Source organism: Cucumis sativus, chromosome 3 (assembly GCF_000004075.3).
Source record: "Cucumis sativus cultivar 9930 chromosome 3, Cucumber_9930_V3, whole genome shotgun sequence".
Taxonomy (NCBI): domain Eukaryota; kingdom Viridiplantae; phylum Streptophyta; class Magnoliopsida; order Cucurbitales; family Cucurbitaceae; genus Cucumis; species Cucumis sativus.
Genome location: NC_026657.2, coordinates 15,168,109 through 15,193,059, shown reverse-complemented (window position 1 = coordinate 15,193,059; position 24,951 = coordinate 15,168,109). Strand labels below are relative to the sequence as shown.

The 24,951-nt window shown below is 36.8% G+C and overlaps 1 protein-coding gene and 1 long non-coding RNA gene across 5 annotated transcripts in view; both read left to right on the top strand.

Annotated features, from left to right (window-relative positions):
• Window positions 1–24,951, top strand: part of LOC101210286 (DExH-box ATP-dependent RNA helicase DExH7, chloroplastic) — a 90,552-nt gene that overhangs the window by 49,396 nt on the left and 16,205 nt on the right. For all 4 annotated transcript variants that reach the window (XM_011652985.2, XM_031882242.1, XM_031882243.1 and 1 more), the window contains 7 exons: window positions 4,498–4,563; window positions 5,069–5,151; window positions 5,264–5,447; window positions 12,374–12,520; window positions 12,630–12,731; window positions 12,810–12,962; window positions 15,846–15,950. In XM_011652985.2, coding sequence (XP_011651287.1) covers window positions 4,498–4,563; window positions 5,069–5,151; window positions 5,264–5,447; window positions 12,374–12,520; window positions 12,630–12,731; window positions 12,810–12,962; window positions 15,846–15,950 — 840 coding nt within the window. The remainder of the gene's footprint in view (window positions 1–4,497; window positions 4,564–5,068; window positions 5,152–5,263; window positions 5,448–12,373; window positions 12,521–12,629; window positions 12,732–12,809; window positions 12,963–15,845; window positions 15,951–24,951) is intronic.
• On the top strand, window positions 15,959–23,558 carry LOC116402663. The gene is made up of 2 exons (XR_004215132.1): window positions 15,959–19,514; window positions 19,580–23,558. It is a non-coding gene; the product is annotated as an uncharacterized LOC116402663 (long non-coding RNA).

Below are 24,951 nucleotides of genomic sequence, written 5' to 3'. Positions count from 1 at the left end.
TCAGTTGAAGACTCCCGATCCTGAAGAGGGTGAATCTTTGTTCAGATCCATGATCCACCACTCCGCTTTACTCACAGCCGACGACGCACAGGTTTGGCTTTGTCCGCTCTCCATTCGTGAAGCTCGTCGTCATGAAACACATCTTCTCTTTTTGCAAAGAACGCCGCAAAGTTCTCTATCTACTCAACCTCCAAGCTCTCTTCAGTTTTCGTTCTGTTCACCCAGATTTCCTGTTCAGTTTGTGTAAGGATTCAACTTGCTTACTTCACTATTTCTCCCTTACAATGGCAAAAAACAGAGGTAGCCTTCTGCTATCTTTATTTATATATAGCCAAAATGAGTACAGAAAAACATAAAGATTCAAGAAAACAAGGAATAATAAAGACAAACCCAGCTTCCTCTAGGAAAAACTGGACATTCTCCTAGGCTAAGCAGCCGCCAACTTCAGGATAAAATTAAACCTACCTCCCCTAGACCTAAAAAACCTATTTATATTCCTTCTCTCATCTTTCTCTTATTTTTGTGCCTGGGCCCCACCCGCACGATCTCCTCCTCTTTTTCCTTCCTCATTATTAATTTGTCCAATTACTTTTCTGCCCCTCCTTTGATATGTATGAATAATTGGAGGTCTTACAGTTTGATTCAGACTTGCTTTAGTTTAGTTCATTCTGTTCCATTCTGATGACGAAACGCTCATGCCCAATTCAGACCCTAGTTTAGCTTGTTCGGTTCCATTCTGATTCGACCAAACACTCCTGCCCAATTCAGACCACGTTTTCGTCCTGATTTGATTCTACTTTGCTTCAGTTTTGCTCTTTCATTTTGCCCCCGGATTTCTTGTTTCATTCTTCCTAGGTTCTGTTATAGCTCTATACGAGGATCTATGTTTCTATCCCAGAAGTTCTTCGTTTCGCTCTTCGTGGGTTTGTTTTTGCCTAGAAGTTCTTTGTGTGTTTGCTTCAGGTTTTTTTATTCTATTCTAGATCTATTGGTTCTTTTCTTAGTTCTTAGCACACTCAAGTTTTTGATTTCAACTTGAGTTTGAGGGAGGGTATTAATATAATTAGATTATTCTTAGGTGATATTATTCTGGAGATATTATTTGATATTATTTCCTTAAGTGTATTTCTCTATGGTTATATATAGGCTTGTATCTCTACTAAATAATTAATGAATTATAGATTAATTCCATAAAATCAACACCTTCTAACTCATTAGATATAGCATCTTTTTAATTATAGTTATGCAAATAAAAATAGAGAAACATATATTTTGGGGCGTTTAAGAGCTTTAGACTGATAGGAGTGAGTTGAAATAGTGGGGCAGTGGACCAATTAGAAAGTGAGTAGATAGAGTTGAAATGATGTTAAGAACAATGACTTAGACAAAAAATTACAAGTCTACTGGCCTATTAGAAACTTATGAAAGCATGGAGACTTATTGGATATAATCTTGGACATTCAGTGTTAGATGATAGTATTTGTACTTAAGACTTCAAAGAAAAGTGTATATATTTTATTCATTTAGAATCAGAGTAAAGATATATATATAGAGAGAGAACAAAGAAACCCTATATTGTATATACAATTACGATAATGGACATATAATATAAATATATATCATAATACTCCCTCTTAAACTGGAGCAAATATGTCGTTCATGCCCAACTTGTTGCACATATAGCTTATTCTTGCTCAATTTACAGCTTTGGTCAGAATATCTCCTAATTGTTCTCCAGTCTTCACATATCCTGTGGATACCAACCCTTGGATTTTCTCACGAATAAAGTGACAATCCACTTCAACTAAATTTACTCCTAGGGCTCAAGCTTGCGTGTTTGTTCGATATCCTCTATACCAACGAGGTTATAAATGCTTTTATCCTTCTTCACGTAAGTACTTTGTTACCATGGATGTCACCTTTGTTGAAGATTGTTTTTTTTTTCCCGTTAGCCTACTTTAGGGGGAGAATGTGAGTGAAGAGTCTAACTATATACTTCCATTAGAGTCTTCTTATCCTAATTGACCATAGCCCTCATAGTACCGTCTTACCAACAAATCAAGTTCCTTGGAAAACCTATTATAGGAGGAATCTCAGAAAGGAAGTTGTGTCTCCTGTTGTTCAAAATTGCAAGGATTTTGAACCAATAAGAGATCAAGGTATGACTGATTCAGTTAATTCACATAGTAATAACAGAACATGTGAGAATGACAGGTCTGAGACAACTATTCAGGAAGATATCGGTGAGCAGGGTAGTATTGATGAGGCCATTATAGACAGAGAGGACAGAATTATTGAAAACGAGGTTGTTGCTGAACATACTAAAAATAGTAGCAGGTATGATTCTTCTCTTGATCTTCTTATTGAATCGAGGAAAGGTACACGGTCCTGCACAAAGCACTCCATATGTAATTATGTGTCATACAAGAATCTCTCACCACAGTTTAGAGCTTTTCCTGCCAGCCTTGACTCTACCACAATACCGAAAAATATTCACTCTGCGTTAGAGTGTCCTGAATGGAAGAATGCTGTCATGGAAGAAATGAAAGCTCTTGAAAGAATAACACTTGGGAGATTTGTGCTCTACCTAATGGACACAAGCCTGTGGGATGCAAATGAGTGTTCACTCTCAAATATAGAGCAGATGGAACACTTGACAGACACAAGGCAAAGTTAGTTGCAAAGGGATTTACTCAAACTTATGGTATTGACTATTCAGAAATTTTTCTCTAGTTGCTAAGTTGAATAGTGTTAGAGTTCTGTTATTTGTTGCTGTGAACAAAGATTGGCCTCTATACTAGCTGGATGTTAAGAATGCTTTTTAGAATGGAGACCTTGTGAAGGAAGTCTACATGAGCCCGCCTGGATTTGAAGCCCAGTTTGGTCAGCAGGTGTGTAAACTCCAGAAATCCCTATATGGTTTGAAATAGTCTTCCAGAGCATGGTTTGACAGATTCACTACATTTGTCAAGTCCCAAGGGTATAGTCAGGGACACCCTGATCCTACTTTATTTACAAAGGTTTCCAAGACAGGGAAGATTGTTGTTCTAATAGTTTATATGGATGACATTGTTTTGACCAAAGATGATCAGGCATGAATCAGTCAACTAAAGTAGAGAATGGGTGATGAATTTGAAATCAAGGATTTCGGAAAACTGAAATATTTCCTTGGAATGGAGGTGGCCAGATCTAAAGAAGGTATCTCCGTGTCTTACAGAAAGTATACCCTTGATTTGCTAACCGAGATAGGTATGTTGGAACGTCGTCCCGCTGACACTCCTATGGAATTCAACTGCAAACTAGGAAACTCTGATGATCAAGTTCCAGTTGATAAAGAACAATATCAACGCCTCGTTGGTAAATTAATTTACTTATCCCATACTCGTCCTGATATTTTCTTTGTTGTGAGTCTTGTCAGCCAGTTTATGTAGACTCCTTACGAGGAACACATGAAAGCTGTCAACCAAATTTTGAGATATTTGAAAACACCTGGTAAAGGGCTGATGTTTAGAAAAACAGACAGAAAGACCATTGAGGCATATACTGACTTGGAATGGGCAGGATCTGTTGTTGATAGAAAGTCTACCTCCGGTTATTGTACTTTTATTTGGGGCAATCTAGTAACTTGGAGGAGTAAGAAGCAAAGTGTTATGGTCAGAGTAGCGCTGAGGCCGAATACAAAGTTATGAGTTTGGGAATATGTGAGGAAATTTGGCTTCAGAAAGTCCTGTCGTATCTTCATTAGGAATGTGAGACGCCATTGAAGCTTTTTTTTTGTGATAATAAAGCTGCTATTAGTATTGCTAACAATCCTGTTCAACACGATAGAACTAAATATGTTGATGTTTATTGGCATTTCATCAAAGAAAGACTTGACAGTGGGAGCATATGCATTCCGTACATCCTTTCGAGTCAACAGGTTGTTGATGTTCTTACCAAGGGGCTTCTCAAACCAAACTTCGACTTTTGTGTTAGGAAGTTGGACCTCATTGATATTTACGTTCCAACTTGAGGGGGAGTGTTGGAATCCTTTCCTTATTTTCTAAATATTTTCCTTGCTAGAATGTTACGTGAATATTTTCCTTATTTCCTAAATCTTTTCCTTTTTTATTCCCTTGTATACTCTATTTATTCTTCCTTGTACCTATTGTATTGTTCATTAGAAAATAATAACAACAAACAATCGTGGTTTTTCTCTTGGTACTCAGGTTTCCACGTAAATTAGTGTGTGTTCTTTGTCTCTCCTTTCAATAAGTGCAAATTTTAGATGATGTAATATTAAATTCACCTTCACTCATGAACTTAAGCTTTTGGGTCAACCGGTGATTTAAGATTTAGGTATTAGACTTTTGTAATTTTTTTTTTGAAAAACAAGGACCATTTTTGTTGGTTTTTTTTTTTGGAAATTAATAATCATATTTGAGCATCATTGCTGTTTGTAGTTATAATGATCTATTTTCTCATGTTTTTGCTGTTTATAAATTTTCTGAGTTGTAGGGAGATGAAACTTTGACTGGTATCACTCATATTATAGTTGATGAAGTACATGAACGGTCTCTGCTGGTGAGTTGCTATTAACTCTAGTCTTCATCAGAAACCCTTTTTCGATGACCAAGACATAATTGGTTTGGACAGTAATTTCATGATGTTCATGCAGGGATGTTTTTTCTTTACTGAAGTAATATGTTTTTCTTGGTCTATTTTCTGTTCCATGAATTTATTCTTACGCAAACCAAATTTTTGGTCTCCAAGTTGTCGGATTGATGTCTATTTGACTCTGGAGGTTTGAAAATAAACTTCAATCCTCGAGTTCTGGAAAAATGATTCTTAAGAATTCTTTCAATTAGTTGATGTAATGGAATGCTTATGTGGCTGTTAAATGGTATGTTTAGAAAAGACTAAGGATCTTTTGAAATTAGAGAGTTCATGTCTTATTTTCCCCTTCCCGTTCTTTTATTTGGGTCCTTATACAGAATGAAAGATCCGCCTATTGTCTAAAATTAATGGATTTCTAGTGTTAAGGTCTTGGAAGATTTCTATAGTTGACATGAAACTTCATTTTCTGCAGGGCGATTTTCTCTTAGTTGTTTTGAAGAATCTGATTGAGAAACGTTCTGTTGAAAGTTCATCTCCCCTGAAGGTTGTTCTAATGTATGTCTGCTCATTTTATTCAGTCTGCTAATTACTTATGAACACAAAGTATGAATATGTGATATTTGGAGCTTCAGTATTGTTCTTCGATTTTAATACTTTTGATTCCCAGGTCTGCGACAGTTGATTCAAATCTTTTCTCAGGATACTTTGGTAACTGCCCTGTAATCACTGCAGAGGGTAGAATGCATCCTGTGACCACCTACTTTCTTGAAGATATATATGAGAGTACTGGGTACCACCTCGCTTCAGACTCCCCCGCTGCCGTACGATATGAAGTATCAAGTGGCAAAAAGGTTCTGGAAACATGTTTCCTACTCTATTAATGCGATATTGAAGTTTTCTTTTCAACATTTGTTTCTGCAATCCTGGCTTCATTGATTACTGTTGAGTCCTTAAGAAAGAATAATTTTCCTTTTTTTAGTCTAAAATATACAGTCAGTAAACTTCCATACATTGAATAATTTCTCTCCAAATTTACATATACGGAGGAAGGATTTCTTTAAGGAAATTTAAGGAAATTTGGTGAGGTAGCTCTATTTTCTAAAATATATTTGCAGATATGTGTTTTTTTTAAAAAATAATTAGATTAAAGGGTTTTTTCTTTCCTTCCATTGCTTCTTTATTCTTCTGCTTGAAGCTTCTGTCAATTTTCCATCTGCATTGGGTTTCGGTGTCTCAATCATCATTCATCTCAATCATTTTGAATGATGATTGGCGCTATGGAGGTGTCAACCTAGTTGAGATGTCCGAGTGCACTTTATGATCCTATAGTTTCTCCCTTTCTTTTTCTTCTTTATTGCTCTCTTTGTATAAATCTCTTGTACTTAGAATTATTATTAATAAAGAAGTTTTTGTCTCCGTTTAAAAAAAAAATCATTTTGAAGATACAAGATTCATTGTTTCTTTTTGGTGTTCTCATTCTAAGATTTATGTGAATTTCTCTCCAATTTACTTGTTTAATTAGAGGATTGTCTATCTAACTTTTTTCTTTTTTTTTTTTGAAATGGAGACAAGCCTCTTAAATTATTATTAATAAAAGAGCCTTAAGCTCAAAGTACAAGAGTAAGAGAAAAGAGAAAAGTCAGTCTACAATTACAGCAAAAGCTAAAAACCAAATTCCAAATAGAAGAGATCAAGCCAGCCTCTTCTATTAGATTTTCAGACCTTGTTGTGTTAGATTTCTTCTTCACAGCCAGCCTCCTTTCCAGATCAAAGGTTTTGGTCCCTTGAAAACTCAGGTTCCTTTTCGGTAAAATCACTAGTTAAGCATCTTTCGACATCTTCTCCTTTGGAAAGTTCTTTGTACAAAAGGCTTTGGAAATCCAACAGTCCAATAAGGATAAATATATCCATATGGATTATGCTGTTCGGAAATTTAAATTATGTCTCAATACTTCAAAGAAAGCTTTCCTCCCATGCCTCTCACCTCAGGCCTGCCCCCCTTTATGTTGATAACATGGAAAATATCCAGCACCTTTTATTTTATTGTCTTTGCATCTAAATGTTGGTTTTTCCTTCTCCAAGCATTCAATTTTTGTTGGGTTTTTTATCATGTTTTTAAGAACAATGTGTCTCAAATTCTTGCTGGTCCAGACTTGAAGAAGAAGACAGCTGAATTGTTGTGGGCAAACACAGTAAAAACACTTTTAGCTGAAATTTGGTTTGAAAGAAACCAAATAGTTTCGGCTTGCTGCCTTGCTTTATCATCTTTTTGGTCTTGTATTGTTGCCTTTAATTTGTTGTTGTTATTGTTTTGTTGTATTGCTTTTATTTAACATGCTATGTGGGTTTTTATTTTCGCTTATGGATGTGATGAGGGCGCTAAGGGGGTGTCAACCTAGTTGAGATGCCTGGGTGCGCCTGCTGATCCTCCTCCTCCCCCTTTGCTTTTTGTATGCCCCTCATGTACATTGAGCTTTGTCTCTCTATTTTCAATATTAATAATAGTGAGACTCGTATCCTATACAAAAAAAAAAAAGAACCCAAAGAGTATTCTATGATAAATCATCGACTTGGTTGGAACGTTATGACTTTGCTCTTTTGAATGCATCTTCATGGTGCTTATCATCTAAATATTTTCAGGATTACTCTTCACAGGAGATTGTTTTAAATTGGCCAGCCTTTATAACCTCCCCACCTTGAAGTTTTAGATTATCATGCCTTTCGAATTAGCCTTCTGCTCCAAGAAGAGGGTTGTTGGCTAGTTGAAGGGACTTTCCAGCTGTAAAAGAAGACAACCAGATTTTTTGCTTTCTTCATTAAAAGTGTCTCTTCAACTTCCTCTTTCTGGTTTCTTTCAGAACTAAAATTCTTATTCTCTCTCTTTCTTAAATATGGCTCTTCGAATCCAACCGTGTTCACACTGCTTTCCTTGGAGTCCAAATTTAAAAACATTGTCAATAGGAGGTAATCGGTGCCGTGAGGCTAAAATCTGGTGAGCTCCATGTTTCAAAGCTTCAAAACGATTCCTTGTATATAAAGGAATTTTTTGGATTGATCTTAGAAATTCCACCCCCTCTGAGAAGAATGAATCATCAACATCTCCTTCATTTGTTAAAGCCTCGTTTAATCTCTGCAAGTCAAATGGGTTTGAAAAATCCTCAAATGATAAATGGGCTTTGGTTAATGGAGGGGGCTCAATTTGTTCATAATCACCAAAGTGTAAGAAAAGATTCCCTCAGTTGAAGCCTGTTATTTCTAATGTAGCTTTTACAAAACCAAATTGGCTTCTTTTTACTTGAATCTTTGCTTCGTAAACATTTAGAAGGTTAATTGTTTCAGAAACGATATTTTCCAGACCTCCAGAATGATCTCCTATAACTTTGAACGTTTGATTGCTCCAATAATCAAGAGGGAGGTTTTTTAAATGAAAAGATGGTTTGCTATGTTTTCTTTTGCTCCATTTCTCAAACATTAAATGAAAAGAATCCATTACTTGCTATAACTCTTCTTTTCCAACAAACTCTTCTAGAGATCCTTCAGTCAATTTAGTCAAAGCATTCTTTGCAAACAATAGATTAATGATTATTTTTTATTGAAAAAGATCCTTCAAAGTTTTTCTAATTTCCTTCCAATCATCAAATGCAAATAATCTTGAAATAATCCGTAGTTTATCGAAGTCTTTTAAAACTTCGGATTTTTAATGACCAAGTGCTAAGTTGCACTCTGAAGTTCTAAGGTCAGAACAAGGGAAGAAATACTCTGTTTTACCAATTCAGAGGATTCATTAAACATCACCTTTTTAGCATAACTTGCTCTTAGTGACTTGGAAGGAGGCTGCAAGGAGGTCTAGAGACGATTTCTTTACCAAATCGACTAATCGTGCTTCATCAAGAATCTTTCCAACATTTTGTGAAAGGATTTTCAACGCTGTCGAGTGACCCCAGAACAAATATGGATGAAGGATAGACTTTTGTTCCTCTTTCAAGTTACACACCTCATAACCCGACCTACTTTTGACCTAAATTTTATGAGCCTTGTACTTCCAAAATCATCAAAACCATTTCGAAGAAGAAAGCCATTCTTTGGGCCACACAAGAATTTAGAAATCTTCTTCAAGAACCATCTGAATTGAGTGTCTGATAATGACAAGATCTTTCGAGCTTCCATGTCTTTGATATGGAAGTATTCTTTGTTGAACCAAACACAGTAAAGGGTGTTCGCTACTTTGCATCTTTCGATTTCCATTTTCTCCAAAACCAGACTGCAACTAAAACAGGGATGGACAAGAAGAATCAGGTTATGGGAGCTTATTGGAGAAGAAGGATGATAAACGCGGGAGGAGAAAAACGTGGTTGGAGTGTGGTTAGGGATGAAAGGAAGGAAGGGAGGAGTGAGGAGAGAGTCATACTACTACCCCATTGTTGCTTATTCTTCGTTGTAATCCTCTTGCATTGGACTTTTTAAGTTTTCTAGCTCTTTGCCTTGTGGCCTTGAAATTTGAGCAATAGCCTCTTTTCATTTTATCTTTTAATTTTTTTCTTTTATAACTGAAACAAGGTTTTTATTGATTTAGGGAAATGAAACTAATGCTCCAAGTAAAATAGAGGAATCTTCGGAAGCATAGATACTGACACGCAGCATGACGACACGCCATTGTTAAAAAATGTAGGACACGACACGTCGGAGACACGTCAACTTTTTAGTTAAAAAATTAAATATATATCATGCATATTAACATATTACATAACAAGGATTTCAATTAAAAACATCATAATAACAAGTTTTGAGCCATAAAAAATAAGAAATTTTAGTAGAGTAGTTTGTTCAACAAAACAAAAGCCAAAAGGTAAAAAACTACAAAATAAAATCTCGAACGGCCTTCATTCTTCTCCATTGTTCTCTTGAGAATCTTGAACTTGAGAGAGATGGGCGATTGGCGAAAGTGTTGGTGGCCTGGTGGGGAGAATCGGAGAAGAGAGGGTGGAATGCGTGAAGCTATTCGTTTTAAGAGAAAATTTTAAAAAAACTAATGATTATTGCTATTGGGTCGAACTAATGGGCTGTTTCGATGGGTTTTCTTTTTCTCCAGCCGTGTCTTGGCAGTGACAGAGTCATGTCCGAAATTAAAAAGAAAAAAATCTATAACAATATTTGACCTGATGTCGGTGCTTCTTAAGAGTAATCTATGGATACAACTCAGCTCAAAAGAACAAGAAATCTATAACAAAACCCACTGAAATAAACATGAAGAAGAGCAACAAAAGGACCTTCATTTGTAATTATTTTCTTTAGAAAAAAATACATGTTAGTCTCTCATTTTATCAATGAAAAGTTACGTTTTCTTTAGATGAAAAAAATAATATCTATAAAACAATATGTATAAAGGGTAGACTTAGCAGATATCGCTTTATTGGTCATCGTTTATTTAATATTGGTAATTAATATGTTTTATTATATATATTTGATGTTGATATTCCTAAGTCCACGATACACCTAGACATTGATGATGTACTATAATCAGTATTTGACTTTTTTTAAAAATGAAAACAAGCTCTTTCATTGAATAAATGAAATGAGACATTATCAGACAATTAGCTGTCCTTTGGTCAGTTTTAAATAGTTAAAGAGTATTCCATGAATTAGCTGTCCTTTGTCAGTTTTGAGATAACTTGGCTCATTTGGATAATTTTCTCGTTGTGCATCATCTTTAAGCTATCCCATTCTTCATTCTTCCTTTTCTGATTCCAACCTGGATCATTTAGAAGTTCATTGTTCGTGTGCTCAATTACCACCTTTTACCAAGAAATCTCCCCCTTCCCTCTATCACAGAAATTCAAATTCTCGGCCTTCAATCCTATTTCAGATTTTCATTTTCAAAGAGACGTTCCATGCTCTCCACCGCATTCCAACCAAAAAGAGAATTTTGAGTCAGAAGTTGGTTCTCCCTTCAGCGTGAGCAGTGAGGATTCAGGTGACGGCATTGCGTCTTTAGCTCAAACCGCTCCAGAGAAAATAGAAATTTTAGTTGGAGATTGGCTGCTTTATTTCATGAAGATGATGTTTTGGCTTCAAAAGTGGAGTTTTCCATTAGAACCCCTCTTTTTTTTTCTAAAAATTCCAGCTCACTTGAAATCCATCGTTGAAGATTGCGACCTAATTTTTGCTTGATCGCTCTTCTCGCTCTTCTTTTTCCACCTTGTTTTATATTATTTGTTGATTTTCAATGTTTATTCATGCGTTCTAGCAGTTCTTGCTTTTGTGTGGTCTTTGGTGACTGAAGTTGTTTCCTTGCTCAGAGCTGGTGTCATCTCTGGCTTTATTCTATTCCCCGGTTGTCAGGCTTTTCTCGGATTGCACACCTGAAGATAACTACTTAATTTTTTTTTTTTGTAGTTGTTTTGTTTGGTTGTGTGGCTGTTTTTGGCCTGGGTTCTGGTTTTGTTATTTCTCCATGTATTGTTTAGTTTTGCTACTGTTGTGGTCATTGTTGTCCCGTGTTGTCTCTTGTATTTGGATCTCCCCTTTTCAGTATATCATTGAAATATTATGATTCCTTTTCAAATAAAAAAAAGGATTACTACTTTAATGGCTGTGGACTCTTGAGCGGACTTTGTTTTTTCCAGCATATCACTTATAGCGTATTAATTTTAGTTTGTTACCTTGTTTGGAGTTTTTAAAGTTCTTTAGCCTAGAATTTCTTATCCTGTGTTATGTTACTCATTTGTACATGTTGTTAGGAGTCGTGGTCTTATGTAGGTCAACTTTAATTTGTCAGTTAGCTGTTCAGATATGATGTAGGTGTTAAGGGGGTGTCAACCTATTTGAGACGTCTGGGTGCACCTCCTGATCTTTGATCTCTTTGTCATTATAGCTCTTTGTATAACTTTCTTGTACTTTGACCATTAGTCTCATTTCATTTTATTAATGAAGTGACTTGTTTCCGTTTAAAAAAGAGTAAATGCACTCGAACATCTCAACTAGCTCGACACCCCATAGCACCATCATCGTATCCTAATACAAGCTATCAAAATTATAATCGTTGTATTCATTGACTAACATGAATTGGTGCAGCTTGAGTGACAAAGGAGAGAATTCTCCAAGAAATCTAACCCAAAGGATCTTGTTATGATACAAATAAGTAATATTAGAGATTAACTTTCTGCTTATCGAAACCTTCATTTATATTAGTTATAACCCTCCTTTTTTAGAAAAAGATTTAAATTTCTTTACATTTTTTTCCTTTTTCTTTTAGAGAACACTATGAAAAAGGATTTAACAACAAACCTTAAAAAAAAAAAAAAAAAAAAAAACTAAATAAATAAATAGCTTAACCAAAACTGTTAAGCTAATTTACTACACCACGTGTTTTAAATTCTGTTTTATTAGCAATTATACTTCAATTGCTATTTCTATCACATTGTATTTAAAATATATGCTATATTTACAAATACCCACCCCTATTCTTTATGGAAGTGTTGTATATGTTTTATTTAGCAGACACATATTTCATTATATGCCGCAGATTGTCAGTTCATATCAAATGCTGATCGTAAGCTGTTTTATCTTGTTGTAGCTTAAGAGGAATCTATTAGCACTGTTCACCCCACAGCTTGACATTTGTTTTCTTTAATGGATGTTAAACTCTTGATTCAGATCAGATTTTTACTACATTGTGGCTAAAGGCTGCAAATATGATATCCCTTCTCAATTGCCTATTGTGAGCTATCTTGTTTGCCATTAAGTCAATTTCCAACTCTTATATCGTGAAAATATTCAGAATGCTCCAGTCAATTATCGAAGAGGAAAGAAAAACCTCATATTATCCGGATGGGGTGACGATGCTTTACTTTCTGAAGCCTGTACAAATCCATACTACAATTCAGATTGTTATCAATCATACAGTGAGTTGACACAGAAAAATCTGGTAATTTTCTTTAACATGAGATACTCATAGCTTTTTTGTCTCCGCTTCTGAAGTCAAACCATAAGGTCTATAGTTCTGCTGATAAATGTCTAATTATTTTATTATGCAGGAAAGATTAAATGAGCATATTATTGATTATGATCTTCTCGAAGATTTAGTGATTCATGTGGATAAAACTTTTGATGAGGGAGCCATACTTGTTTTCTTGCCAGTACGTTATTGTTGTTCTCTGCATTTTTATTTTTATTGTTTTTTATTTTCTTAACTTCAAAACTGTTTCGCATAACAGGGAGTGTCAGAAATTCACTTGTTGTATGATAGATTAGCTGCTTCTTACCAATTTGGTGGACAGGCTTCTGATTGGATTCTTCCTTTGCATTCGTCCATTGCATCTACTGATCAAAAAAAGGTGTTTTTACGGCCTCCATATGGCATCCGCAAGGCAAGCTTTGTAACATACAGGGGCTACTTCTAAGTATTTTGTTTCTTCTTGTTGATTTTTTAATTCTTAATTTTATTTTGTTCAAGACTATTCTAGGGATTTTATCAAATGGAGGACTAAAAGTTCACTTGGTTGTGGCCAATGAAATTATGCCAATACAAAACAATCAATAGTATGTTAGAACACTTGCTAACAAGAACAAGATCTTAATTTATTTTTTTTAAATGGAGACAAGCCTCTTTATTAATAATAATAAATGAGACTAATGCTCAAAGTACAAGAGAATTATACAAAGGGCAAAAAAAAGAGGACAAAATCGTCCAAACAAACTAAGACAGATGAACTTGGGCAATACAAAAGAGGAAAACGACCAAAAAAAAAAAACAATCACAAAGAACAAGCTAAAAAAGTGAAAACCAAACAGGAAAAAAAAAAGCTAAACTGAACCAAAATGAAGAAAATTGAAAACAAAGCATAACGAAAAATCTCTCATAAGGAAAACATTCAAAACTAGAGACTTGCAAGAAGATGCAACCGGATGATGCCACAATCATTGACTAAGAGGGAGTAAGACTTATCAATCTTTTATTAAACCAAGATGATGCCACAATCATTGACTAAGGGCAGCAGATCCTTAGGCAATTCTGAGGGACTTGGAAGGGAATAGCGCCAGCTTCATCAAATAAAATAGAGAGGTCTGCCCCTTCAATTTCTTCATTACTCTTGAGATCAAAATCATTTAAGTTGCCCAAGGACTCCTCACTACTGACACTAAATGGAGAATCCAAGGTCTTGGTGGGCAGCTTGTCAATGGCAGCACGACAAGGGGAGCCTCGCATCAAAGTAACTTTAGTGCTAAAGTTGGGAAGTTTTGAGTATTTGAACTACTTGGTATGAGAAACCGAGTTTACAGACCTGGTGAGGCAATTAGAAGACTGAATTTTGGAGCAGCAAACCTCCAAAAGATCTGGATTGTTTGCTGAAATAGATGGCTCTGAATGGTGCATCCTAGAGGGGGCTGAAATTGGGATTTTGAGGTCACATCCTCCATTCAGCTCAGACTTTAATAAGGCTATCCATAAGTCATTGAAAGATGTATGTTTCCGGATATAATGCTTCAGAATTTTCGGAGCTTGAACTTGGAGAGATTTACCACCTTTTGTTGATTTTGGCTTGTTACAGGAAACCAGAGACTGAAGGGAGAGAATGATTTGTGGAGGCTGGGAGGCTGGATTTGGTAGTAGCCGTTGGTTGGAAGAACAGTTATCTTTAATTATTTTGGAGGATATATAATAATTCTGCATGATAGTAATTAAAGATGCTTTTCCTTTTTTCTCTCTCTACTTACGACTCCAGTAGCTGAATTAATGGGATTTTGATTATTACCTGTGGGCCCCAATTGCCTTTTAGGACAGCTATGTCCCTTAGGAGTGTCATTAAATAAAGGTGAAGGCTGTTCAGGTTCCTGCCTAATGGAGTTGGCTGCCACCTGTTTACCGGAACCATTCATCTTCTCCGGCGCCGGTGAGGTGGCCGGAAAATGTTGTAGAGGTTGATGGACTTCTATTCCTCGGCAAGGTTGCAAAAACTGATTTTGGGACATTAAGTACAGGTGGGAAGGAGAAGAGATCACAGCCCTCATCAAACAAGGTTTCTCATATTCTTAGCCGATCAATGGAGTTTTGGTAGACATCATGCACACTAGGGGATTTTTTCTATTCTTAGCCGATCAATAGGGAAGCTCCTCAGTCTTTCTCTCCTCTTTACAACCGTTTCTATTGTTCCTCTCATTCCAAAGACACCACAAAATATTACACACTGTGGTGTGTAATATACATTTTGACAATCCTCAATTGTCTCTCTACAAACCTCAGCATTGACAAAGCAAAAGCCAAAGCCATACGCCTTAAAGAAACAACTCCAAACAGCACCTGCAAAATCACATTGCCATAGTTGGTTAATATTATTTAGTCTGCACAAAATACGTATTTTGTGCAGTTAAATTTTAATTAAACTATATAAATTATGATCATTAGGCCAATTTGGCTCTTTCTTGTTGCTCTGGCATACGTCTGTTTGAATCGTTTTCAAAATTCTATATGTTCTCCTAGTTTTTGTTAGGTCTAAATATATTCACACGAAAGTCCTATATGTTTTAGACTTCCTTGAGGACTGGTCCACCACATACTGAGTGGTAAGGGTGACATGGGTTGGGTTCGTTTGAGGGCATTTTTTGGACCAACCTAAATTTTTCAGGTTGATTGAGTTGGCTACCCAAATGACCTGAATAGGACCTCCACTCAACCCAACCTTGGGTTGGGTTATTTATTTTCTCCTTTCCTTTTTAAGTGCATTCTTTTATTAACTTAGAATACTTAATTTTGTCTACAACACATACTAATAACTAAAATTTCACAAAAGTCAAAGGTTAAATATCAAAATCCAAGATATCTATTATAAACTTTAAACAAATGTTATAACAATATATATGAGTTATGATATTTTATAAGTTAATTTATATATTTTAATAATATTAGGAATTCGGGTCGAGGTTGGGTCAACTCGAATTTGTAAAAGTGTAACTAAAACCCAATCCTTACAATTTGGATTGGGTAGTTCGAGTTGTTTGAGCGCTTGGGTCATTTGAACACCCTTGATGAATAGTAACTTATCATTTATTAAATATACCTTTGTACATATTAGGGTGAGAGAAGAAATTTAGCAGTAGTAAAATGTCCACAGAAGCTGAATGCTATTTCTTCTGTTTTGCCTATTCTTTTACTTCTGAACTTGATTCGACCCAGTTTTCCTTTGCTCTTTAATTCTATGCATCTATGGTGTTTATGTTGATGGTTATGAAATGTCTTTAATCTTGGAATTCAGGTTATAATAGCCACAAATATTGCGGAGACCAGTATTACGATCGATGATGTGGTTTATGTGATAGACAGTGGAAGACATAAAGAGAACCGTTACAATCCTCAAAAGGTGACACTTTTTTGTATTACCATAACCGTAATTGAGTTGGGTGGTGGTGACATTCCGTTTATATATATTTTTCACAAATTTTTGTCTGCATTTGCGATTTTGGGAAGTCTATGGGGACTTTTATTTTGGTGGCTTGGAGTTTTTTTTAAAAGGAAACAGTTCATAGTACGATAGAATTATACTATGAGCAAACAAACCAAGGATCAGGAGGTACTCCCGGATATCTCAACTAGATTGACACCCCTTAGCACCCTCATCATATCCATACATGATATAAAGATAAAACAACTAACAATGTCCGTGTGCAGGGCTAAAAACAGCCAATACAACCCAAAAAAAACATAAGAAACTACTTCTAACAAGACTAGAAATAAAAAATACAGCGAGACAGAAAGATTCTGAAACTATTAGAAAGGCTATGAGCCAATTCTGCAGCGTCCGCAAGGAGGGAAGATAAAGACCTGCCAGTTTTGTAAGATAGAGAAGTCTTTAAATTGTGTACTTAGGGAGAACCACAAAGAGGCATTCAGGCATGTGAACTCGTATCTATCAGACCAAGAGGAGGTTTTATTGTGGAAGACTCTCAAACCACAGTTCCACCAAAATTGCCTTGACAGCACTGCACTAAAGCAAGGAAGCATTTTTCATCATAACCGGACCAATAAGTTTATGTCTAACATTATTCTTGCACTGATAAGAAAAGGAAACTGAAGAGGTGATTTTAAAGAGGAAAGAGAAAGATCCAGCAGTGTCAACTGTTTTGCCCAATGAAATTCCAAGAGTCATTCACGAGTTTAATGAACCGACAGCTGGGTCATTTTCAAGAATTTGAGAGTTAACTTTGTTGCAAACGAAAATTTAAATGACAGCCTAATTCTTTATCATCCAAGACAGCCCAACAGTCACATGGCCTCATTACAACTGTTCCAAGTTCCTCTGTTGGCAGAGAGCTATCCCATGTTTCTTCTGAGCCGTTAGTACCTCCCATTCTTGATGTTTCAAATCACTGCAACCCCTTGTCCGGAAAAAATTCAAAACTTCTTATTTCCCTTCCTCCCTTTTGAATGTTTCTTCTTTAACTTCTTCCTCAGTCAGATTTACATCTAAAAAAGGATCAAGCTCCAACCAAAAGGGAGAAATGGGCACTTATTCAAGCCTTTTTCAAAGCACTTTGTTAGAAGAAAGAAAGCAAACGAAACCATTAAAAAGAGACTCCTTAAGGAGGAGTTGATTCCCTAGCAGAATCCTGATGTTTTAGAAGCTAATTGTGCTAAAGTTTAAGTTCTCTCTCAAGTTAATAAGTCAAATTCTCAATCCTCTAATCTTCAAGCCTTTGAATACTCTAGTGTGAGATAACAAGAGAGGCACTTTATGCCATATTCCGGTCATTCCATCCAAAAAGAAGTGTGAGATAACATTTGATTCTCCTTTTAGTGTGAGAAATGTAGAATTTGAAAATTGGAAAGGATGGAAGAAAATGAGGGGTTATCGCATTCGGAGCCTCTAGAAACAGACCTTAATGCTTTGTTTCAATTGGATGAAGATTTGAAAGATGATTTGACAGTTCTTGAAAAGTGCTTGGTTTGCCCACTATCAGTTCTGCCCATTGGACTTTTAGATCATTTGAAATTGATAGTAGCTGATTGCAGAATAGTATTGGGCTGATCCTTCTCAGAAAACTGAGTTATTGCTTTGTATAATTCTCTTGTATTTTGAGCATTAGTCTCATTTTATTTAATTAATGAAGAGGCTTGTTTCCATTAAAAAAAGTGTTATTCTTGCACTCTTTACAAAGGACCCAGCTGAGATTAATGGTGTGAAAGAGTTTATTCCAACATTTGGCAGCATAAACACATTCAAACAAGATGTGCTGGAGTTCGTCATGCTAGTTGAGGCAGAATGGGCATATCTGTGGCAAAATATAACAAGTGGGCAATTTCTTTTGCATAACGGATGCACAATTTAAATCTGACCGCTGAAGAAGTGAGTCGGGTAGTGTTCTGTTCTGCCAGCTGCAAGTGAGTTAGGGATAGAATTGTGCATCCTCATTTGCTACCACCATCCTCATTTACGAACCACCTTGCACCATCAAGAGTTCCGTTCTGCCATGAACCTCCACTCCCACTGTTTCCAATTTTCAGCTTGTCCAACCCAAGACCCCCATGTCCTTGGGATTTGGTAACCAATTCCCATTTCATTAGGTGATTCAACTTGCTACCATTGTTCCCTTCCCAAAAGAAGTTCCTTATGGATCTTTCAATGGAATTAGAGACTTTCTGGCACGTGGAATGTGGACATGAAGTGGGAAGATTGGAGAGCACGGATGAGCAAAGGGTAAGTCTTCGTCCTCTTGAAAGATTCAACCACTTTCATTTATCTAATTTCTGTTGTACTTTATCTAGAACAGGCTGCCAATAGCGAACACTTTTTGGATATCCTCCCAAAGGAAGACCTAGATACATCAAAGGGAGCTTTTCTATCTTACAATTCAGCATGGATGCCTCTAAGGAGATCTTGCTTTCCTCAATATTAACTCCGCGTATAGCTGACTTTTCCCAATTTATCTTTCGCCCAGAACAGCACTAAAAAATTTCAAGCATCTTTTTTAAGTTCACAAGCATCAAACCTGCAAAAGATTAAGGGGTCGTCTGCGAATTGAAGGAGTGGAACATGAACATTGTCTTTTCCTACCGTTAGACCTTCATACAAATCTTTAAGTGCAGATTTGAAATGAGGCTACTACTAAGCACTTAACTAACAAAAAGGAAAAGGAAGGGGGACAGAGGATCCCCTTGCCTTAACCCACCTGAAGCTTGAATTCTTCCTCTTGGTCTGCCCTGATTTCCACCAGCGGACCAAAATAAATGCCTTTTCAAGAGCAATGAAGAAATTAAAGGGTCAGATCGCTCTACTTTATTTGATGAAGCCATCACTATTCCCTTCAAAGTCCCCTCGGAATAGACTAAGGATCTGCTGCCCTTAGTCAATTATTGTGGCGGGTTTAACGAAAGATTGATAAGTCTTACACCCTCTCATCGAGCCTCATGAAGTTAATTTATTGGAACACTTGGGGCTTAAATGACATCACAAAAAGGGCAGCCTTGAAGAAATTCATAAAAATTCATGATCTGGATATAGTTTTGATCCAAGAATATAAAATGGAAATCAACTCTATCTTTATGAAATCAATATGGAGTTCTAGAGACATCGGTTGGTATTTTGTGGGATCAGTAGGGCCCTAAATTGTTCAGAAATCCTCCAAAAGAAGTCCCCAAACAGGTGCCTCCAGCCTTCGGTTTGCCATCTCTGTATGAACGCTAATGAGTCATTGCTTCATCCTTTTCTGCTTTGTCCCTATTCCTCCTTTGGATGCTAACAGTTTCTTCTCCATCTTTGATATTGCATGGGTCTTTGATGCTTCCCTCGGCTCCTCGGTGCTTCAACTATTTGAGGGTCCATCTCTACCTAAGAAGTCTCGGCTCATTTGGCTAAATTTATTAAAAGCTCTTCTAGCAGAATTGTGGTTGTTAAACAACAGAACTTTCACGATAAGCAAAGCCCAAGGTCAGAAATTTTCAACTCAGTGAAATGCAATGCAGCTTGGTGCTCTCTAAACAAGGAATTTGCAGATTACTCCACTCAAGATATTTGTCTCAACTGGGCAGTCTTCCTATCTCAACCAGTCCCCTAGGCCTGCTTCTGATGTGGTGTCCCAACTGCATCTTGATATCTTCGTTCGCTTCCTGGCCGCCTTCTATGGAGCTTAGTTTGATGCCTTCTTTTGTTTGAACACAGTAGTAGTTTTGTTATAGAGGCTCAACCCTTGTACTGTACTGCACTGTTTCTGCCCTATTTTCTTTCCTGTATTTCTCTTGTTTTTCAGTTTTCTGTACTAGTCTGGACTTAGTTCCCATTGTAATGTGGTTCAATTTTTCTAGTCTTAATTGAGATATGATTTTTTGGTGCCAAGGGGGTGTTAACCTAGTTGAGATTTCTGGGTGCATTTTTGATCTCCTAGTTTTTCTGCTGTTTAGACTTCTTTATTACGCTATTGTATAATTCTCTTGTACTTTGAGTTCTTATTATTGATAAAGAAGTTTGTCACCTTTAAAAAAAAAAGGTCCAATTTGATAATCCATCCCTTTTCTTTTTGGACCTATAATCCTCCACAACTTCAGCAATAAGTAAAGGATCCAGAATTTGATGGCCTTCCAAAAAAGCACTTTAAGTGGGAGCTATAATACTGGCCATAATTATATTGATTCTCTCAGCAAGCAGTTTTACAATCAATTTGTACCGCAAAGTAGTGAGACGTATGAGCCGGAAATATCTTACCTTTATTGCAATTTCCTTTTCTTGATCGAGCAAATAAAGTTCATGCATTTAGTTTCCCTCTCAAGAACTCATTAAATAATTTGAAGAGATTACCCGTGAGGAGATCCCAAAATTTAATGAAGAATTCTAACGTGAAGCCATCTGGAACTGGAGCTTTATTTATTTCTTTCCATTGATTTTAGTGCTGCTCTTATTTCCACCAAACTAAATTTTGAGATATGCCATTTATTTTGCACTTGCACGAGGAGATTTCTTACAGAGGGTGTCGTAGAAATGTGATCGGGTGTCCTTGATCATTAATAAGCTCGGGAACTAGATTTCTTCTTCTTCTTCTTTTCTTGTTTTGCAGCAAGAAAACGATGGAAGAAACTTGTACTTTTGACCCCCAATTTTAGCCAATTCAACTAACTTTTCTGGATTAAATCTCTTTCCTTCCTCCTATAAAGAGCTAGAAAATCCACTGATCCTCAAAGAAATAAAATGAGTTTTCTTCCAACGTAAGTTCTCTCTCTATATTTTCTCTTCCACCCTTCCCCCCTTCCGTTCTCTTCACCCATCCTCTCCGGCAAATTTTCCAGCTATCCCTTGCTCCACCTTCACCCTCCGACATCATCTTTAGCCCTTCTTCGGCAACCTTCTGGTGTTCACTTCTGACACAGCTCAGTTTCTTGACTGCTAGATACAATGGAAGTTGTAAGTTTTAAGATTTTTCATTCACACTACTGTGTTTGGATGGAGAACAAACGAGTCCACTTGGAAGACGTTGAAGCTCAGATCATCCTGGTTGTTTCAGAGAGTCAATTGAAATGGTATTCAGACGCCTTACCAGAGGGCCGCTTCTTTAAGAGATATGGAGAGTTAGACCGCGGGAGATTGAAGCTATCCAAATTCAGGGCTGCCACCGGTTGAACTCTTTGTTGTGATCTTTAGCCGGCTTCGGGTGGACGCTGAACCGTTTGGGTTTCCTCAGGGGAAGCCGAAAAGGGGTGGTTGTCTTTCCTTCAGATGCTGGAAAAGTTCTTTTCGAACTTGGAGTATAAGAAGTGGTTTTTGAACCACAGCCCCTGATTTCGTTACCCTCCTTCAAATCAGAGATGAAGTTATGCTGATAAATTTAAATATCTGGGCATCTCAGCTTGTGAGCGGAAAGAGGTTGATCAGAGCATCAGTAAAGGAGAGATAAAGAGCCTTCAGTCGCCCTGCTATGAAAACAGTTTTACAGAACCAGCAGACCCCTGTTTGACACCAATAAAACAGAGCAGCCTCCATAAAAGAAATCAGAACTCATCCTACTGGATCCACAAGAACGGGAAGTTTTGAAGGAGGATTTCAGAAGCTTATGAGTACTTGAAAATTTTTTGTGCATAACGACTGGAGGGACATCATTAAATTTTTAGAGGAACATTTTCAAATCAACATCAGCTTCAATCCTCTGTTTGAAGATAAAGCTTTAATACGCTCATCAAGTGGAAAACTGGAAGACTTGATTGAGAAGCCGGGGAAATCGAAATGTTATGGGCTTTTCTACCTTCTATTTGAAAAATGGAACAAACTCAAGCATGGTAGGCCTGAATTTATTAGAGGATTTGGTAGGTGGATCTCCATAGAAAACCTCCTGCTTGATTACTGGACAAAGGACATCTTCACTGCAATTGGAAATTATTTTGGAGTCCTTAAAAATATTTCATTTGGCACTATGAATATGACCAATGTGTTGGAAGCTAAAATAAAAGTGAAACAGAACCTCAGTGGCTTGTTGCCTAGCAACTATTGAACTGAAGGACTAAGTCCGTGGCAAAAATTTTCTTAATTTTGTGACATTAAGGATATTGAAGAGCCTGCAGCTATTCAGAACACTCTCTTTATCAGGGAATTTTTTAATCAAATTGATTTAGTAAGAATAGATCAAGCCTTAAAGGAGGAAGGAATAGATCTGAAAGTTCTGAAACCGGAATGGGCATTTCTCTACTCGTCTCATTCAAAACCAGATTTTGCAAGGAATCCTTTCAGTCAGTCAGTTTCTTAAATCAGCACAAGCTTGCCCCAGTCGGTGAACCATCCTCATCCTACCAGAATTCTTCTCCTGCCGCATTAAAAGTTGAAAAAGAAATTAAAATTAGGAAGGAATATTCTTGCAGAAGTTGAAGAGGTGCCGTTAAGAAGGATTGAGACTTTTTCGGCTTGGCCCACCTGTCATGCCCAAAAAAAATCAGGACAGACCCACACGCATGATATGAATTTATATGCGGGTAATAATCCACGGAAAGGAGAACAAATGGCACCTGGTTACTCCCCAGCCATTACTTTTTCTCCAAAGAATCGGCCATTGCCCATTGCCCAATTAGAGCAGTTAATTTCTTCCTCAATTGCCGCTTCAGTGCCCCATCAAAATTCCTCCCAGTAAAATCCCATCCACCTCTTCATCTTCAGTTTCTCTCTCCTCTACATCTTTTTCTTCCTTGGCATGATCGAAGTCCAAAACTAAAAACAAAAGCAAGTCAAAAACAAAAAAAATTCCTCCACTTTTTAAACCATTCCCGAACAATCTGTTTGGAAGAAAGAGATCGAAGGAGGTCACAAGATTAAGAACTCTAAAGGCCAAGCTAATATCAGAACAAAACCCAGATTTGTTGAAGGAAAAATGTGCCCATGCCCATTCCCATTCTTCATCTCTCTCTAACAGGTCAGAACCCCAAGCTTCCATTCTTCCGCAATGTACACTCTGTTTTCTCCTACACGCAAATCAAAGGTTGATAGAGATGTTGACTCTCCTTTTAGTGTGAGTAGTGAAGAAGACGTTCAGTTTGAAAGAACAGATGAAAAGGAGATTCAGCACTCGAAGGAACCCCTGGACACTAATCTCAATGCTCTATTTCACAGAGGAAGATTTGTTCAATGAAACACACTGTTCAGAAATTTCAATACACCTGAAATCTATCGTTGACAAGTGCAATTTGGTCTTGGCCTAAGTTCTACATGAAGCTTTTGGGAGGGGCACAAAGGCAGCAAAATCAATCACCTTGTTAGATGGGAAACAGTTACCAGAGATTTGGTGGATGGTGGTCTCGGGTTAGGAGGATTCAAAGCAAAACATATGACCCTTTGAGCTAAATGGGGTTGGAGATTCTTGGGAGAAGAAGACTCTTTGTGGTTAGCTAAATGGGGTTGTAGTGAAGAAGATTCTTGTTGCCTCTTGTGTAACCCTCTTGTACTTAGAGCTACTGTCTCTTTTTTATCCATTAATAAAGAAACCTGTTTCAATCCGCTGTGGAAGAATTTGTTTGATCAGCCCTTCTTTCTTCTAATGCAAGGGCTTTTAATAAGGTTTCTTCCTTACTTTTCTGTTTTCTTTCATAGTCTGAATGCCATAATTTGAGTTGACCTTTGATGTTTCGGAGTTTAGATGATAAGGCGAAGCCCATCCAACTCGGAGGAGTGCTTGTGGTTAATGAATTTGCAATGAGTTGGCAGTAATGTTTGTCAAGCAACCAACTGTTGCAAAATCAGAAAGGGGAATGCTTCTGCTTCTAATAAAATAGGGAAGTGGTCTGAGGAAATCCTTATTTGGCGAGTCACATGTGTGTTCGCAAAGGCCTTGTCCTGTCAAAAGTAACTAGAAATCTGTCAAGCAAAGATCTTGAAACTACTCTTCCTTCTCTCGACCACATAAATTTTCCGTTCAATAAAGGAACTTCATTGAATTTATTGATTTTCCTCATGCCACACGTCATTCTATCTACTGGAAAGCGCTCCCCTCCTGATCTGGTCATATTAAAATCCCCTCCCAAGCACCAAGCTTTTGTGCAATAACCAATGAGGGAAAGCAGCTCCGGCCAGATGAATTCTCTCTCTCTCTCTCTCTCTGTAATCTGTAGGTCCATAAAGGTGGCTTGGAGTTTACCGCTGTTGTTTTTTTTTCTTCCATGACCTTTGTTCTTTAGTTTTCCTTGGCTCCTACTTCAACCTCTTTTGCTCAGAGCTCTATGTTTTTGTCCTTTATTTTTGGTGTTGGATTATTATTTTTAGTTTTTCTTGAGGTGGTTTTAACTTTATTTAAATTGTTATTTTTTCCTTGGTAGACCTTTATTTTTGAAGGACTATTCTCTTTTCATTATTCATTATTTCAATAAAATTAATAATTAAATTTTTTCTTTTCATGTTTAAAGAAAAAATTGTAAAAATGTTTCATCTGGAGACAAAAGGTTCCATCTGATTTTTATCTCGCTATTCACTAAGTGGTGATTGGTGAGCTAAAGAACTAAATAGAAGACAACCTTTACACAATATTGTTTAGTTGGTGAGCCACCGAAACTAAACTTGAAATTTTGAAGTTTTTTTTTAAAATGAGACCGGCCTCTTTATTAATGAAAATCTCAAAAGTACAAGAGACATATATTATGAGTACAATCATAGACCCTAGGATTAGAGGACGCACTGGACATCTCAACTAGCAAAAAGGTCAAGTAGAATGGGAACTTCTGATTAAATAAAAGTTTGAAGTGAAAACAGCTTCTCTTGTTCTAGCTTTGAGTTGGTGCCCAGCAGCAACAAAGCAAACCCTTGACAAGCTGAATTCCTATTTGGTAACGTACTAAGACTTTTAGTAAAGAGAAAAATATGAATCCTTACTGATTTGATCTCAATCATATGAGTGAGCTTTTTATAA